General features: G+C 37.6%; 2 protein-coding genes across 11 annotated transcripts in view; one reads left to right on the forward strand and one right to left on the reverse strand.

The window, feature by feature from the left end:
- Positions 1 to 6,600, forward strand: part of LOC122249053 (uncharacterized) — a 15,958-nt gene extending 9,358 nt beyond the window's left edge. The window contains exons 12-17 of the mRNA XM_086549030.1: positions 1 to 44; positions 329 to 443; positions 618 to 738; positions 2,320 to 2,363; positions 2,753 to 3,021; positions 5,815 to 6,600. The exon at positions 1 to 44 is cut by the window's left edge and continues 93 nt beyond it. Of these exons, the coding sequence (XP_086405156.1) occupies positions 1 to 44; positions 329 to 443; positions 618 to 738; positions 2,320 to 2,363; positions 2,753 to 3,021; positions 5,815 to 5,907 (686 nt within the window). The 3' untranslated portion in view covers positions 5,908 to 6,600. The remainder of the gene's footprint in view (positions 45 to 328; positions 444 to 617; positions 739 to 2,319; positions 2,364 to 2,752; positions 3,022 to 5,814) is intronic.
- A 2,318-nt stretch (positions 6,601 to 8,918) lies between these two features.
- Positions 8,919 to 15,000, reverse strand: part of Cyfip (Cytoplasmic FMR1-interacting protein Sra-1) — a 54,181-nt gene continuing 48,099 nt past the window's right edge. For 9 of the 10 annotated variants that reach the window (XM_043009572.2, XM_043009571.2, XM_086548645.1 and 6 more), the window contains 6 exons: positions 14,615 to 14,818; positions 14,255 to 14,349; positions 14,025 to 14,096; positions 13,722 to 13,888; positions 12,637 to 12,784; positions 8,919 to 12,447 (listed from right to left, as the gene is read on the reverse strand). In XM_043009572.2, the coding sequence (XP_042865506.2) occupies positions 12,256 to 12,447; positions 12,637 to 12,784; positions 13,722 to 13,888; positions 14,025 to 14,096; positions 14,255 to 14,349; positions 14,615 to 14,818 (878 nt within the window). In that variant the 3' untranslated portion in view covers positions 8,919 to 12,255. The remainder of the gene's footprint in view (positions 12,448 to 12,636; positions 12,785 to 13,721; positions 13,889 to 14,024; positions 14,097 to 14,254; positions 14,350 to 14,614; positions 14,819 to 15,000) is intronic. The other variant, XM_086548648.1, reaches the window with a different exon arrangement.

Raw genomic sequence — 15,000 nt, forward strand, 5'->3', positions numbered from 1 at the left:
TGTATTTTCACCTGATTGGAACTAAGCACACGGAAAAATATATCGTAAGTTCTTAGGTATTTGTTAGTTTTTAGTATTGGTATCGGGAAAGGAGTTAGTGGCTTTAGTTTTGTTTGTTTTTCTCATAATAATCAGTATTGCCTTCCTTTTAATTGGCTTATAAGTTGAACAGTGAAGAATATCCCAATTCTTACGGAGATATACATACGCTCCACTGCATTCATGTATTATACATTCTAGTCCTTTATTAGTTTGAAACAAAAAATAAATACACGTTCTTTGTTTCTAACACCAGAAGTCCAGCTAATTACTGATATCAAACCAACAGAAAAAAAGGGTAAATCACCCAGACTTTCTACTGAAGTCAAGAGACCGCGAGGAATACCGCAAAAGAATTCTCAACATCGAAGGCTCAAGATTAGAAGAAATGAGACTCATTGAAGGTAAGACAGCGCTCTATACATACAATAGAAAACGGATTCCCAAACGTGATAGACTCAAACCAAAAAATCAACTTCTACGTGTTTCCTTTAGATCACACAATAATAGAAAAAAGAATTGCTATAAAATTTTGTTTTGTATAGCTCTATATCAAGAAGGACCTGTTTTATTTTCAGGCGAGAGTATGTTCCCTTACGAATGGCTAAATGAAGGGCTTCCCAAAGGTAATCAGGTGACCGAAGAAACAACATGTCTACCAGACCAAGATAGTCAGGATAACACACGTAGAGTGTACAAGTGAGAAAAGCTAAGTTTATATGATGTCCTGTTATCACTATGGATATTATTTCATTGAATGCTATTTTTGTTTTGTTTTTGATGTTGTGTAATTACTACTGTCTATTATTCCGATGATATGTATCATTGTTATTGTATTTAAGATTATCATTGTTATTTGCTATCATAGTCATTATTCTTATCATTACCATTATCATTGTTATTGTCGGTATCATCGTAGATAGATAGATAGATAGATATGTGTGATAGATAGGTGTGTGTGTGTGTGTGTGTGTGTGTGTGTGTGTGTGTGTGTGTGTGTGTGTGTGTGTGTGTGTGTGTGTGTGTGTGTGTGTGTGTGTGTGTGTGTGTGTGTGTGTGTGTGTGTGTGTGTGTGTGTGTGTGTGTGTGTGTGTGTGTGTGTGTGTGCATGTATGTATGTATGTATGTATGTATGTATGTATTTATGTGTATATGTATGTATGTATGTATATTCGGCAAGATGCTTAATTATTATTTTTTAGTTGATTTGCATTTAATTTGTTTTTCACTAAAGGTTTTGATTATATTTAACCAATACTTTTATAAAACAATAGATTCAGCTTCAGAAAATGTATTTGTTGCAACGATATTGCAAACCTTTTTTCACATATACTGTTCTGCAGTTCTTAAGTATCTCGCCCGGCCACAGCGCCAGACTGTGAATTCCAGAAAAGTTCGGGAAGCCTTAATAATGGCACAGCAGGCGATTGGTCAATGCCACTGTTATGTCTGATGGGAATCGACAGATATGTACTCAGATCTTCTTGGGGGAGCGAGAGTGAGAGAGAGAAAGAGAGAGAGAGAGTGAGAGTGAGAGTGAGAGTGAGAGTGAGAGTTAGAGTTAGAGTTAGAGTTAGAGTTAGAGTGAGAGTGAGAGTGAGAGTGAGAGTGAGAGTGAGAGTGAGAGTTAGAGTTAGAGTTAGAGTTAGAGTTAGAGTTAGAGTTAGAGTGAGAGTGAGAGTGAGAGTGAGAGTGAGAGTGAGAGTGAGAGTGAGAGTTAGAGTTAGAGTTAGAGTTAGAGTTAGAGTTAGAGTTAGAGTTAGAGTTAGAGTTAGAGTGAGAGTGAGAGTGAGAGTGAGAGTGAGAGAGAGAGAGAGAGAGAGAGAGAGAGAGAGAGAGAGAGAGAGAGAGAGAGAGAGAGAGAGAGAGAGAGAGAGAGTGCGAGAGCGAGAACGAGAACGTGAGCAAGAGAGAGAGCGAACGAGAGCTTTGACTCTGACAAGTCTATTGAGACAAGTGGTTACTTACATCTCAAAAGGATGAAGTAACGAGGGTTATCCTCACCCCATTCCCAGTCCCTCTCTGGGCTCCCGTTATCCTTATATCTATGTCAACATACAGAGAGAGTGAGAGCGAGAGAGCGAGAGGTAGAGAGTGCGAATGTTGCAGAAGGTTGGGTAAGAGAGGAGGCGGTCACGGACCTCGGGAGATCATATGCACGTGAGATATGTGGATTAGGAGGGAAAGTTTCATTTATTCCATCAGGTTCACAATTTACAGCACTATTGCATCCATCGCAGTTTTATTGGTACCATATTGTTTCATTTTCTTCGGACACAGGGAGGAAGCTGAAGCCAGTTGTAGTGGCGTCAGAGCTGTAGATTGTAAGTGTTGGATCTGTGTCTCTTTTTCCCTTTTTTTCTTGTATAAATAAAATGTAAGAGATTTTATTTGTTCATGTGTTTTTGCCTCATGTCAGTATTACTTTGATAATATTAGTGTAGTGATTAGTATCACGGATGTACGTCTTTATCGTAGTAATAAATTCTGAAAAAATTCCTTATTCTGATTGTTTATTGCATTGATTTGTTTACTGGTATTTCTATAAATTGTTTTGTAATGCCTGTCTGCCTTGTCCCTGACTCTACCTTTTGGTTTTCCTCCGCTTCATGATTCTAAATATTATCGTGATGGCACTGGTCACTTTCACTGTAACTTATGAAAGAAATCAGAATTGTATGATCTATAAGTAAACATGAACATTCTGTTACAGGTGTTACGCCCAAGTCGGTAAAGACTGACACCCAGTTCAAAGCTTGTCAGACTCGTCATGAGAATCCCTTTGAGAACATCATGACAGTGCTAACAACACATCACGAAATGATGTTGGACGATCGATTTTGTCTTCGCCGGCCCGAGCAAGCCCTGGTCACCATGCATCTGATGTTTCCTCTGGCCGAGACTCTGTACGAAGCCTCCAGTAAAGATGTGATCAGGACGGCACACCCAAGCGATTTCCGAGACCAACAATCGTGGAAGAAGGTAAAGGGGGCTGATAGTGAGTGTGTTCGTAGGGGAAACGGAGGAGAAACAAAGAAACGAAAAAATAAAGGAGAAGGAAAAAAGAAAGGGGAAAGGCAGGAGTAAAGAAAATCAGATTGGAAGAGGAATCAAGAGAAGCGGCTAAATTGCTTGGCAGCTGCATTTCCTCCTGACCTTATTCTTCTTATTATTATTTTTCTTTCGGATGCTTCCATTTATGGGTCGCCACAGCGGATCATCTTTCTCCAACGCGCTCGGTCTTCTGCGCATTCCTCAGTCACACCTACTGCTTCCATGTCTTCCTTTATAGCATCCATGTACGTTCTCTTTGGTCTCCCTCTCTTCCTCCTTCCGGGTACCTCCATATCCAGCATCCTCCTCCCCACATAATCCTCATCCCTCCTCCTCACATGCCCAAACCACCTCAGCCTTGCTTCTTGTGCCTTTTCCCCAAATTGACGCACATATATTGTCCATCTAATATATTTATTTTGGATTTGATCTACCCTCGCCACACCCAAGGAAAATCTTAACATTTTTAGTTCACTTACTTCCATCTCCGCTTCCTGTCTCTTTGTCATTGGAATGGTTTCTATTCCGTAAAGCATGGCAGGACGAACTACTGTTTTACAAATATTCCCTTTAGTTCTTGCAGACACCCTCCTATCACATATCACTACTGTAGTCTTCCTCCATCCATTCCAGCCAGCTTGCACCCCCTTGTTGCCTTATTGACTCCTCACCACTTCCATTCAGACATATATACTCAGTCTTGGTCCTGCTCACTTTCAGTCCCCTCCTCTCCAGTGCATACGTCCATCTTCCTAGCTCTGTCTCCACTTCCACTCGGCTTTCGGAACATATTACTACATCATCAGCAAACAACATAGTTTGTGGGGCTTCCCGTCTTACCCCATCAGTCAGTCTGTCCATGATAATCGTAAACAGGAAAGGGCTCAGAGCCGATCCCTGGTGCAGCCCCACCCCCATCCCAAAACCTTGTCATTCCAGCTGCGCACTTTACTGTTGTAATGCAATCTTCATACATGTCCTTTACCACCCTCACATACATTTCTGGTCCTCCCGAGCTTCCCATGCAATACCATAGCTCTTCTCTCGGAACCCGTTCGTAAGCCTTTTCTAAATCGATAAACACAATGCAGTTCCCTCTGTCCTTCCCTGTATTTTTCCATCAACATCCTAAGGGCAAATATTGCATCTGTTGTGCTTCTCCCTGGCATGAATCCAAATTGTTCTTCACTGATCCTCAACTCTCTGCAGTCTCGCTTCTACAACTCTTTCCCATATCTTTATTGCATGGCACAACAGTTTTATCCCCCTATAGTTACTACAATTTTGTACATCTCCCTTGTTCTTGAAAATTGGCACTAACAAGTTTGTTCTCCACTCATCTTGCATCCTCCCTCCTTCCAAGATCTCATTGAACAGTCTAGTTAACCAACCCACTGCCATCTCCCCTAAGCTCTTCCAGGCTTCCACTGGTATCTTATCCGGGCCTACTGCTTTGTCCCCCTTCATCTTCCCCAAGGCCTTCCTCACCTCTTCTCTGCTGATCCTTGGTACTTCCTGATTTAGCTCCTCCACCTCTTCTAACCTTCTTTCCCTTTCATTTTCAAGGTTCATGAGGTCCTCAAAGTATTCCTTCCATCTGTGTAATATATTTTCTTCCCTCGTCAGTATACTTCCGTCTGCATCCTTCATCATCTTAACATGCCATATATCCTTCCCATCTCTCTCCCTCTGTCAGGCTAGGCTGTAGAGGTCTTTGTCTCCTTCCCTTGTATCTACCTTCTCATGTAATTTCATATGTATTTTCTTTGGCTTTTGCCACCTCCCTCTTTATTATTCTACACAACTCTTTGTATTCCTGATGGCTTTCTTCATCCCCAAGTCTGTCCCAGTTCTGTTTTGCCAGTTTCTTTCTCTTTATACTATCTTGCACTTCCTCATTCCACCACCAGGTTTCCTTGTATTCTTTTCTTCTTCCTGATATCGACCTAAGTACACATTTGGCTTTTTCAGCCACTGTTTCTGATATTTCCTCCCACCTGATCTCCTCCCTCCCTGCAAAGGCTTGGCTCACTTCCTGTACAAATGCTGTACTGTACTCCTCCTCCTTTAGTTTCCACCATTTGATCCTGTGTTCCGCCCTCATTTTCCTGGTTGGCTTCACTTTCAGATTTAACTTCCCAACTAACACTCTATGCTGTCTTGCTACACTCCCCGGGAACGACCTTACAGTCACTAAACTCTCTCAAGTTCTCTTACATAGTATAAAGTTCATCTGCGTACTCCTACCTCCATTCTTGTACATAACTCTGTGCTTTTCCCTCTTATTAAAATATGTATTCACCAGTGCCCTCTCCATTCTTTTTGCCCACTCAATAATCATCTGCCCCTCTGCATTCCTCTCTCCTATGCCATATTTGCCCATCACCTCCTGGTCCCTATTATTTCATTCTCAAATATGACCATTGAAGTCTGCTCCAATAATAACTCTCTCCTCCTGACCTTATCATATTCCGAAATATAGCTTGGGACTCACACTTCGTATGTGTTGAAAACACCCTCCTTGTATGAAGACAGGAGATTTGCTTGCCTTTTTCTATTTTACACAGACCGAAACCAATATCTGTCTTGTCATTGGTGTTGTCTGTAACATAATACTATTACTGATGAATATGTAAATTAGTGGGTATAGAAAAGAAAATGTATTTATGATACTTATTGTCCATTATTTTGCTAATCTATTACACTGCTTTTCTTTTACAGGATCTGAACAAATTTCTTGGGCTTCTGCAGCATATTTTGATTCCTGTGGCGGAGAAAGACTGCCAAGGCGAGATGAGTGGAGAACTGTTTTAAAACTTGGACAAGAAGTTATTTTAGTTTGTTTAGGTAAAGAAGTTGCAATGATTTTTTTATTGAAGTGATGTGAGGCATTGTACTTTGGCGGTTGTATTTTCTCGTCATATACTTTCCCTTCGTTCTGCACATCATGATTTATTATGATTCATGCATTGTATAAATTAAAACTTGATCATTTCTTATCAATATGCTGATTATGGCCTTGTGATAATCAATTTGCTTTAGTGGAATGGGAATTATTTCGTCATATTTGATTTTTTCCGTTCTTTTAAGCGGCCAAGTTCTGTGAAAAATCATTCTTGAACAATGAAGTGATTATTTTGATACCCGTATTTCTGTTAAATATAACCGGGTGGTTTCGGTGATTACAATAAATACGAAAGAACACGGGTAGCTTGTTCATAACACAGAAAACCACTTCAAAAATGTTGATTAGAAGATAATCACTCAGTTATTATTTACAATTGTTATATATCAGGCCATATGAATCCCACTACGGTCTATAGATTTATGCATCATCCCCTTATGTCTAAATAAAATTATTTGCATATGCCACATCCTTTTCAATTGTGCATTCTTTTACTCTGTCGAAATGAAAGTCTGCTTCATTGAGTTATTTGATATAATTATATTTATTTGCAGTTATGTCAATTTTACTTTCTAGTGCCGAATAAATTTATGAGGACTAAACATTTTAATCATCACTCATTTTTACAACTCGTAAAGTTTTGATGACTTCTATACAAAATAGCTTGAATATCCACTGAATCAAACAATAATTGATATTCAATCAATCAACTTATCTTACTCTTGGGTAAATCGACTTTACCTGAATTAAGCTTCAGAAATAAGGATTCATTTTAGGATAGTGCAAGTATACATACTGAAAAGGAGAAACACTCAGATCCGTTTCTATTTAGCAATGAAGAAATCCTAAAGATTTTCGACTTGTTCTTTCATCTCAGTGGTAGTTCATCCTACAACCGCATGTTCTTCCCCCCGTGAAGTGAGGGCAGATGAACGCACTGACTGTTGGATAAAAAGTGGTATAAAAGAGACTGAATACTTTCACAACACAAGAGATGTAATTGACGCGAATTACATCTCTTGTGTTGTGAAAGTATTCAGTCTCTTTTATACCACTTTTTATCCATTTGTCACAATGAACTCAGTTCGCACTGACTGTTAGCGATACAAATGGAGATAAAAGTTTGGCTTTCAAGTCCGCTCTAAGGACCTCGTAGGAGAGCCGATCTTTAGCAGTGAATTCGATACGGTATTTGCGGAAAACGTAAACTATTTTTGGGTTGATATCACTGCAGTTATACGAATATTATGTCTATACTGGATGTAAGAGTTTATTAGTATCAACTTTATCATCATAGAGGTAGATAGCCAAACCTAATATGTTCAAGACTAATGATGAAAACACAAAAGGCATGGTCTTTATTCCATCATCTCAAAATAGAATTAATACTGCAACAAAACGAGGGAATGTCCTCCCATATATTTCTTTTATAGGGATCTGTTCATGAAACACGATACAATTCTTCTGATGTATATATATATATATATATATATATATATAATATAATATATTATACATATACATATGATATATAATATATATACATATATATCATATATATTATATATTTGATATATAATACACACACACACACACACACACACACACACACACACACACACACACACACACACACATATATATATATATATATATATATATATATATATATATATATACATATACATATACATATATATATATATATATATATATATATATATATATATATATATATACATATACATATACATACATACATATAGATAGATAGATACACACACATACACCCTCTGTCATCTTTCACAACAATGCTACGGTTTATTCGCCCTTCAGAAAAGGCAAAATTTACCCTCCATTTTTCATCATTTTCCTGTGAATCGCAATGAAATGTGACTTCTTTAAATACCGGTTACAGCAAATATTACATGTATGTGATGATAAGCAGAAAATAGTATATATCTGGCGCCCGGAGACAAAGGCTCCATCGTTACCCTCTGATATTAAATGCACAACTCGATGAATGCGCCATTATACTCCTTTAGCATAACTCAGCCCAATCACATCACATAATTCTTCCATTTGATTTCCGATTGATATTCATATAGCCAGCCATCCTTCCGGCTATTTCATGAGAGACTTCATGATAAAATGAATGTCTTGTGAAAGCTATCAAAGGAGCCTGTTTATTGCACTATTTTTTTTCATGGTATTTGGGTTCCCCCTATGTTCATCTATTGCCCTTTGGGAATTAAATTCCTTGAGATAATCGTAGACACATTTGGATCTCTTCACGCATATTCTTTCAGTATAAATAGATAAATATATACATATAACTTTAAAAAATATTGGGCAAAATCCGTAAAATTACGTCACGAAAGAACGGTCTAGTTGCATAATTGGCCGCGTTTATCAGACCAGTCTAATGAAAGAACAGCAATAAATCTTGGACACTTAGCTATAATCTCTTTAATCCATTCAACCTCAATTGGTTCTCAGTTGTGATCTCTTCAAGTGCAAACTTTGGAGACTCGGTTGCGATCTCTTTGGTCTTTTCAACCCCGATGGACTCGGAATCTACGACCTCGAACGTTGTTGGTCCAATTACGATCTCTTCTGCCTTTTCGACCTCCGACTTCAGCTATTCAGTTGCAATCTCTTTGGTCTTTGCACCTTGAACTTTAGAGACAGTTTGAGGATGCTTGCGATTAAACTTGGATGGTTCTGTCCTTGCATCTCTGTAAATTTCCACTAGCCACAGTTGCTTCTACCTTCAAATAGGCAAAACAAAATATTTTTCTATGGTATATAACCTACATGGATTATCTACTGAAATTAAAGCAGTTAGTTTGAATTTAAAGTTTTAATGGCTTTTAATATCTGACCATCATATTCTTGCCAGGTAAAATAAAATAAATACTAATTTATATGATTTTATTGATATAAAACTGGTATTGTACAGGTATTCTCCAGCACATCTTTTACTTGAGGAGAAAAACTTCCCCTTTGTGCAACCATGCAATGAAGACAATGCTAAGCCTCGCAAGCCTTATTAACCCTCCTAAAAGACATGAACATCATAAACATACGGTTGTATCATTGACTGATAATTCTGAAATGCTTTTAAAAGGCTATTTATTTTTACTAAATCCCAGTGAACAGCTATTATTCTGAGTACAACAGGAGATAATCTAAGTGAATTTGTAACTCATAGTTAAGCAAGACTTTACACCTATTGTATATGACCCATCGCATCAAATCATGAAATATTGCTAATTTCTAGGATTGCTATACATTTCTACTATGATTTAAAGCAAAATACCAACAGACAATTCAGTAATAAAAGCACTGATAAAGCTTTTAGTACTTACTCAGTTTGATTCTCCTTTCCCATATCATTAATTAAATCCCTTGCAAGGAGACACACCATAAACCCACCTACAAACCTGACGCTGCAGCCATTTAAGCTTTTGGCAAAGTCTGTTTACATAACTTATCCCGCGCAGGCAAAGTATCACTGCAACATCAAATACCAGTGTCTTGCTTCCTTTGAATGTGATATGTTAACAAAACAGCACCTCTTCAAATAATTGTTTTCAGTAATGATTTCTTGACATCTTCATTGGAACCAGTCTACAATCTTAGTTATCTATCTCTGAATACAGGATAAACAATAGAACACATGATTTTTGTATCTACAAGGCTTAAAAAAAAAGGATATAAATATATAAAATAATTCCTCTTTAATTAGTGATGTGTGTATGTATCTATACACATATAAAGACCCTTAAGTATATATTCAAAATGAACTTCATGCAATGAACACAAATTAATAACCTTAAAAAATCTGAAACTCCCTCTCACTAGCAATGATTAAAACGATCTTCCTTACCACCTTTAATAGCCTCAAAACCTACATTTTTCAGGCACTCAAGATTGGGTGTCACTAACAGCTACTTGGTAATGAATGCATTGTACAGTGCAACGAGCAATGTACACAGGTTGTAAAAAGGAGGACTTACCCTTACATCCAGGACAATAATAATAATAGAATTACTGCTAGTTATTATAGCATTATGCATAAGGTTCTTAGAGGAAAAGGTTGTGTCGAATAAACCCTGCTCAAGAGGCCAACAAGTTCAATACTGTTGCTTAGAGAATATACACAGCAAAGCCTAAAATACACCATTCTATGTACATTCCTGCCCTGCCTTTTGCCAATGAAGTATTCGGTTTTTGCATTGTGTGTGTGTGAATGTAATGTAATGTGGTGTGGTGTGGTGTGTGTGTGTGGTGTTGTGTGTATGCAGTGCGTTTGTGTGTGTGTATGCGTGTGGTATGTGTGTGGTGTGGTATGGTGTGGCTTTTATACATTTTCTTTTATACAAAAATACACTTGGTAATCGTAAGTTGAACCCCATATATGGCCATATTTACTATCATTTATTCACCAAAACCCCCATAATATTTTGACACCTGAGAGTTGTTCTATTAACTCTTCGTTTTTTTCTTTGTCAAACACAAATTCAGTACATAAATTGCCTTCAACTTATTTGAAATAGATAATATGAAATCATGAAAAAACCCAAAGCAACAATATTTACACAAGACAAAAAACTTCAGGAGCAAATCTCCAACACTTATACATAACAAATGAAAAAAACACTTAGAATGAGTTATTTGCATATAAGGTATATATAGTTATCAATAAATGAATATACAAGTTATACAAATCCATCAATAAAGGTACTCATGGTGTTAACCCCTCAGTGCCAGTGAACATTTGTGAACATCTCGTCAAAAGACACCGGGCAGTACTCATGAATACTTTTATGTTTTCTGGGTATGCGTCAAGAAAGTATACCAAACAGAGGGTGAGAGTAGTGTGAGACGTTTTCGTGTACCCTTCAGGTTCGGGGAGAGGTTGGCCTTGACAGAGTTTAGGTAAATGGGGAGTGCTACTCTTAGTGACTTTTATGCTAGCTTTTTTGGTAAGCATGTATATTTACTGATACCTGCCACTAAGGAATTAGGATATTGCCAATTTTTATGTGAAAAAAGTGTGTCCAAATCAATCCCTAAATGATTTTTTCCAAGAAAATGCCCATCATTTTACTAGGACAAAAAAAACAACAAAAAAACTTTTAAAATAGAAAATGAGATTCTGTAAATGGAGCTCACCATGTTACAAATATATATATAATATATATCATTTCCAGTACACCATCTTAAAATGGAAATACACTGAATTTATTTGCATTAACTAGACTTTAACCCATTAACACAGTCGGCCATGGCTAGAGCAGGCGAACAGCCTAAGGTGTAAGGCCTACTTGTTTGAAATACCTATCAGAGCCAAATCCGCCCAATCATTATCAGGTTAATAAATTCATAGTTGCAAGTTAAACAAAGGAGAAAAAAAGGGAAAATAAAAAATTCAACTCGAATAGCTTTTTACTAGCTTTGTATGAGATTATCTACATGCATTTTACAAGCAGACATTTTGAGTAACAGGGGACCAATTGTATGGTATTTGTAGACATTCTTGTTCTGACAAATAATTCCAAATCAGAATATAACATATTGTCTATATAAAGAAATATCAGAATGATAACATTCAGCAAAATATCTGCTTTACTACTTGACATAAACTTAGCTTACGATCCAGATTAGCCTAATTATTGCCAAATAAAAAGGGGTAAAAGGTGGGGTTGCATAATCAACAGAGGAACTAATAGTGTCTCCTGACTAGAGATACAAGATTAAATTAAAATTTCAATGAACAGTTTTACACACGCACACACACCTCATTTATGAACCATTGTTCATAGAGTGGCCATATATGAATGTTCAACACACAGCACGATTACCCCTTTCAGCCGGTGGTTTTCACATTTACATATAGAGAGATCTTTTCACCATACTTTCCCCTCCTCACATTCCTTCTTACTTAATCAGACAATTACAGGCAGCTCTGAAAAAGCCAAAAAAATCTTAAAAATAATATATACAAAAGTGTGTATCTCTAGAGGAAAATGTGGATTAATATTCTTCTTATCATTTTTAGTGGAAGGGCCAAGCCATCCATTCGGATAAATCTTCCAGCAAAGCTGTGTAAAAAAGTCCTTGTAATTTAGCAGACTAATGCTGCATGTTGCTCCTACTCTCCCCAGAAGGACCAATTCAGGCTGATTCTGGGTGCTAATGTGCCCCCTTATTCTTCACCAAGGCCTGGGAAGGGAGGGGGGTTAGTGGCCCTAGCGGAGGTGGTCCGGTCGCTGGTACGTCTGGTTGGCTAGGCTCTGGTGAATAGGTGGCTGGAAGCAACGCACGTGCTCCACTGGGAGGTTATCAGGGTCACTTGTCTTCAGGTATTTGTTTAAGACAGCGAAGATCTGGGAGTTCAGCACCTGGAACCTCCTGATGCGGTCACACATCCTCTTCAGTTGCTGGAAAGGAAGAATGAGTATACTTGTTAATATCAATCTAAATACATAAGTGCATGGACACATGCACCCACATTTTCTCTCTCTAATCCTACTAGTCTGATCATCATAACAAAAAAGACTGATCTAATAAATCAATACATAAACCAATATACAAGAGCACAAATAGAAATACCCCCACAAACTACTCACAATGCCCTTGACAGCCTCATCCTTTCCATCCACCTTCTGCACCCGAAGGACGTGGTAGCAAAAGTCAAGCGCCTCGAACCTCCGCTGCTGCCCCAGGAGGACGATCATGCAGCATCCGGCCCAGTTGAGTCCCTCGCCAAAGAGTTGTCTTGAGAGGGAAATGAGAAAGGTTACTTATGATCAGACTCATATACTGAATACAATAAATGTCCAAGTGTGTGTATATGATGATGTTAACCCTTTCCCGACGAGGCACTCGCTACGTGAAGACCCCTATGCCGGGTGATTGCAATATTGCATTGTAATCGTCACGCTGGCATGACGCCCCGGCATCGGGAGTTTGGCTGTGTCACACGAGTGTGATGCACCGTCGTCATAGGGTTAATATGTGCATGTAGAATAGCATCACCATGCATATTATAGTTGTAATAAAGTGTACTATATTGTTGTGTATTCATATAATCCAGTAAAATAGAAAAAAATGTCTATAATAACAACAGTGTTAACTCATTTAAGCTGGATGACGTGCTATCACATCATTGAAATAATTTGCTCCGGTCAGATGATGTCCTATCATGTTATGATCTCTCCCTCTAAATATGTTTTCCATAGTTACATATGTATATACTCATTGCATTTGCATTTGTATGGAACATTGTTCTTGACTTGTAGTAGTAGTAGTAGTAGTAGTAGTAGTAGTAGTAGTAGTAGTAGTAGTAGTAGTAGTAGTAATAATAATAATGATTAAAAAATAAAAAAAATCTCTCTCTCTCTCTCAGCATCCAGTAGAACCGAGCTGGTGAAAAGTGCTCTGAGAGGCGCAGCACAGCATTGCAAGATCGTGACATTGCGGCATGGGAAATTTTGCATGTGGAGGCTGTGTGCGCTTGTTATCTTCACAGTGGAAATAATCACCCTGTTACGAATGGGTTAACATAATCTAACAATAACACATTTCATAAATAACTCTGAAGATAATCATATCTAATCATAACAATTAAGACACTGGTCTGTCTCTGTCTCTCTCTGTCTCAAATAAATAGTATTAATAAAAAGAGAGACAAAATAAGAGCTCCATCACTTACTCAACAGTAAAGTTATTGGCGCCCACTGGTATGCACATGACAAACTGGAGTGCAGACCACAGACGGTGAAACTCGGTGCATTCGTCTACATTCATCACTCCATTTGCAGGTGGGGAACCATGCCATATTGGGTCTTCTAGGAAGGTCTGTATTCGCGTTAAGATCACCTGTAGGTAAAGGACACTTCTAAAGATTTGCAAATTTCAAAGGAAAGGTGAAATTCTATATTGCTGTGTATGTGACATATCCCATATTAAGCTTGTGGTTAGGACAAAGTGTGGAACATGGTGCTCACAAACAAACCTCAAAGATTGACAAGCCACAGCAAAGACGCTCTCTTGTTAACAAATCACCTTCTCGTGCAATCATGGCTTGCTGCAAGAAAGGGAGATAAAAGTTTTTAAGATAATTTACAAATCAAGAAAGACACACTCAATCAGGAAAAATATCATGAGAAAAATTCATATCCTAATCTTCAAATAAAGTCAGAAGTGAATTCCTATATATTTAACGACACATGTAGTTTTGCTTACCTTTGCTGTCCCGAGCCTCTCAATATTAGAGACTATTTGCAGAGGAGCATATTTTGCCTCTAAACGCTTCTGTTTTGTTTCTGGCTTCTCACCCTCTGAAAGAAAAGTACATTTTTAATTTACTATTAATAAAATTTATGTCCTTAAATCTTTTACGACAGTAATAATTTTACATTTAGATTTGTTTATCATTCTGTAAATGAAAATTAGAAATTATACAACTCACAATAATTAAATACTCCTCAAAACACTGGTTTATTCTGCACATCACAAACAACCTTCTCTTCCATAAGGATTGTATCATACCTCTAATCATATCATTTTTCACCCCTTTAATTCTAGGACAGCAATAAAACCCACCTTTGCAAAAGGGGCGCGGCAAGATATTCTGGAATGGTGCTGCCTGTAGCAAGTCACAAACCTCTTCCTGTGTGAGTGACTGCTCCACTAACAGACAGAACAGCAGGGCATTGCCCAGTTCTCGAAAGTGGTGAAATAGGTCTGTTCGGGCATCAGGATACTGCACAATGTCATTCAGCTGGGCATGGTAATAGCCAAGGACACCTAGGAAACAGCAGGCCAACATAAAATTAACTAGATAAGTTAAGAAAAATAAAATAATATATATATATATATATATATATATATATATATATATATATATTTATATATATATATATATATATATATACACACACACACACATCATAAGATTGTAGTACCGCATTGCAAATGAAAGACCAAAT

The sequence above is a fragment of the Penaeus japonicus genome, unplaced genomic scaffold (genome assembly GCF_977035675.1).
Source record: "Penaeus japonicus unplaced genomic scaffold, GWHDUDI00000001_assembly GWHDUDI00000021, whole genome shotgun sequence".
Lineage (NCBI taxonomy): Eukaryota > Metazoa > Arthropoda > Malacostraca > Decapoda > Penaeidae > Penaeus > Penaeus japonicus.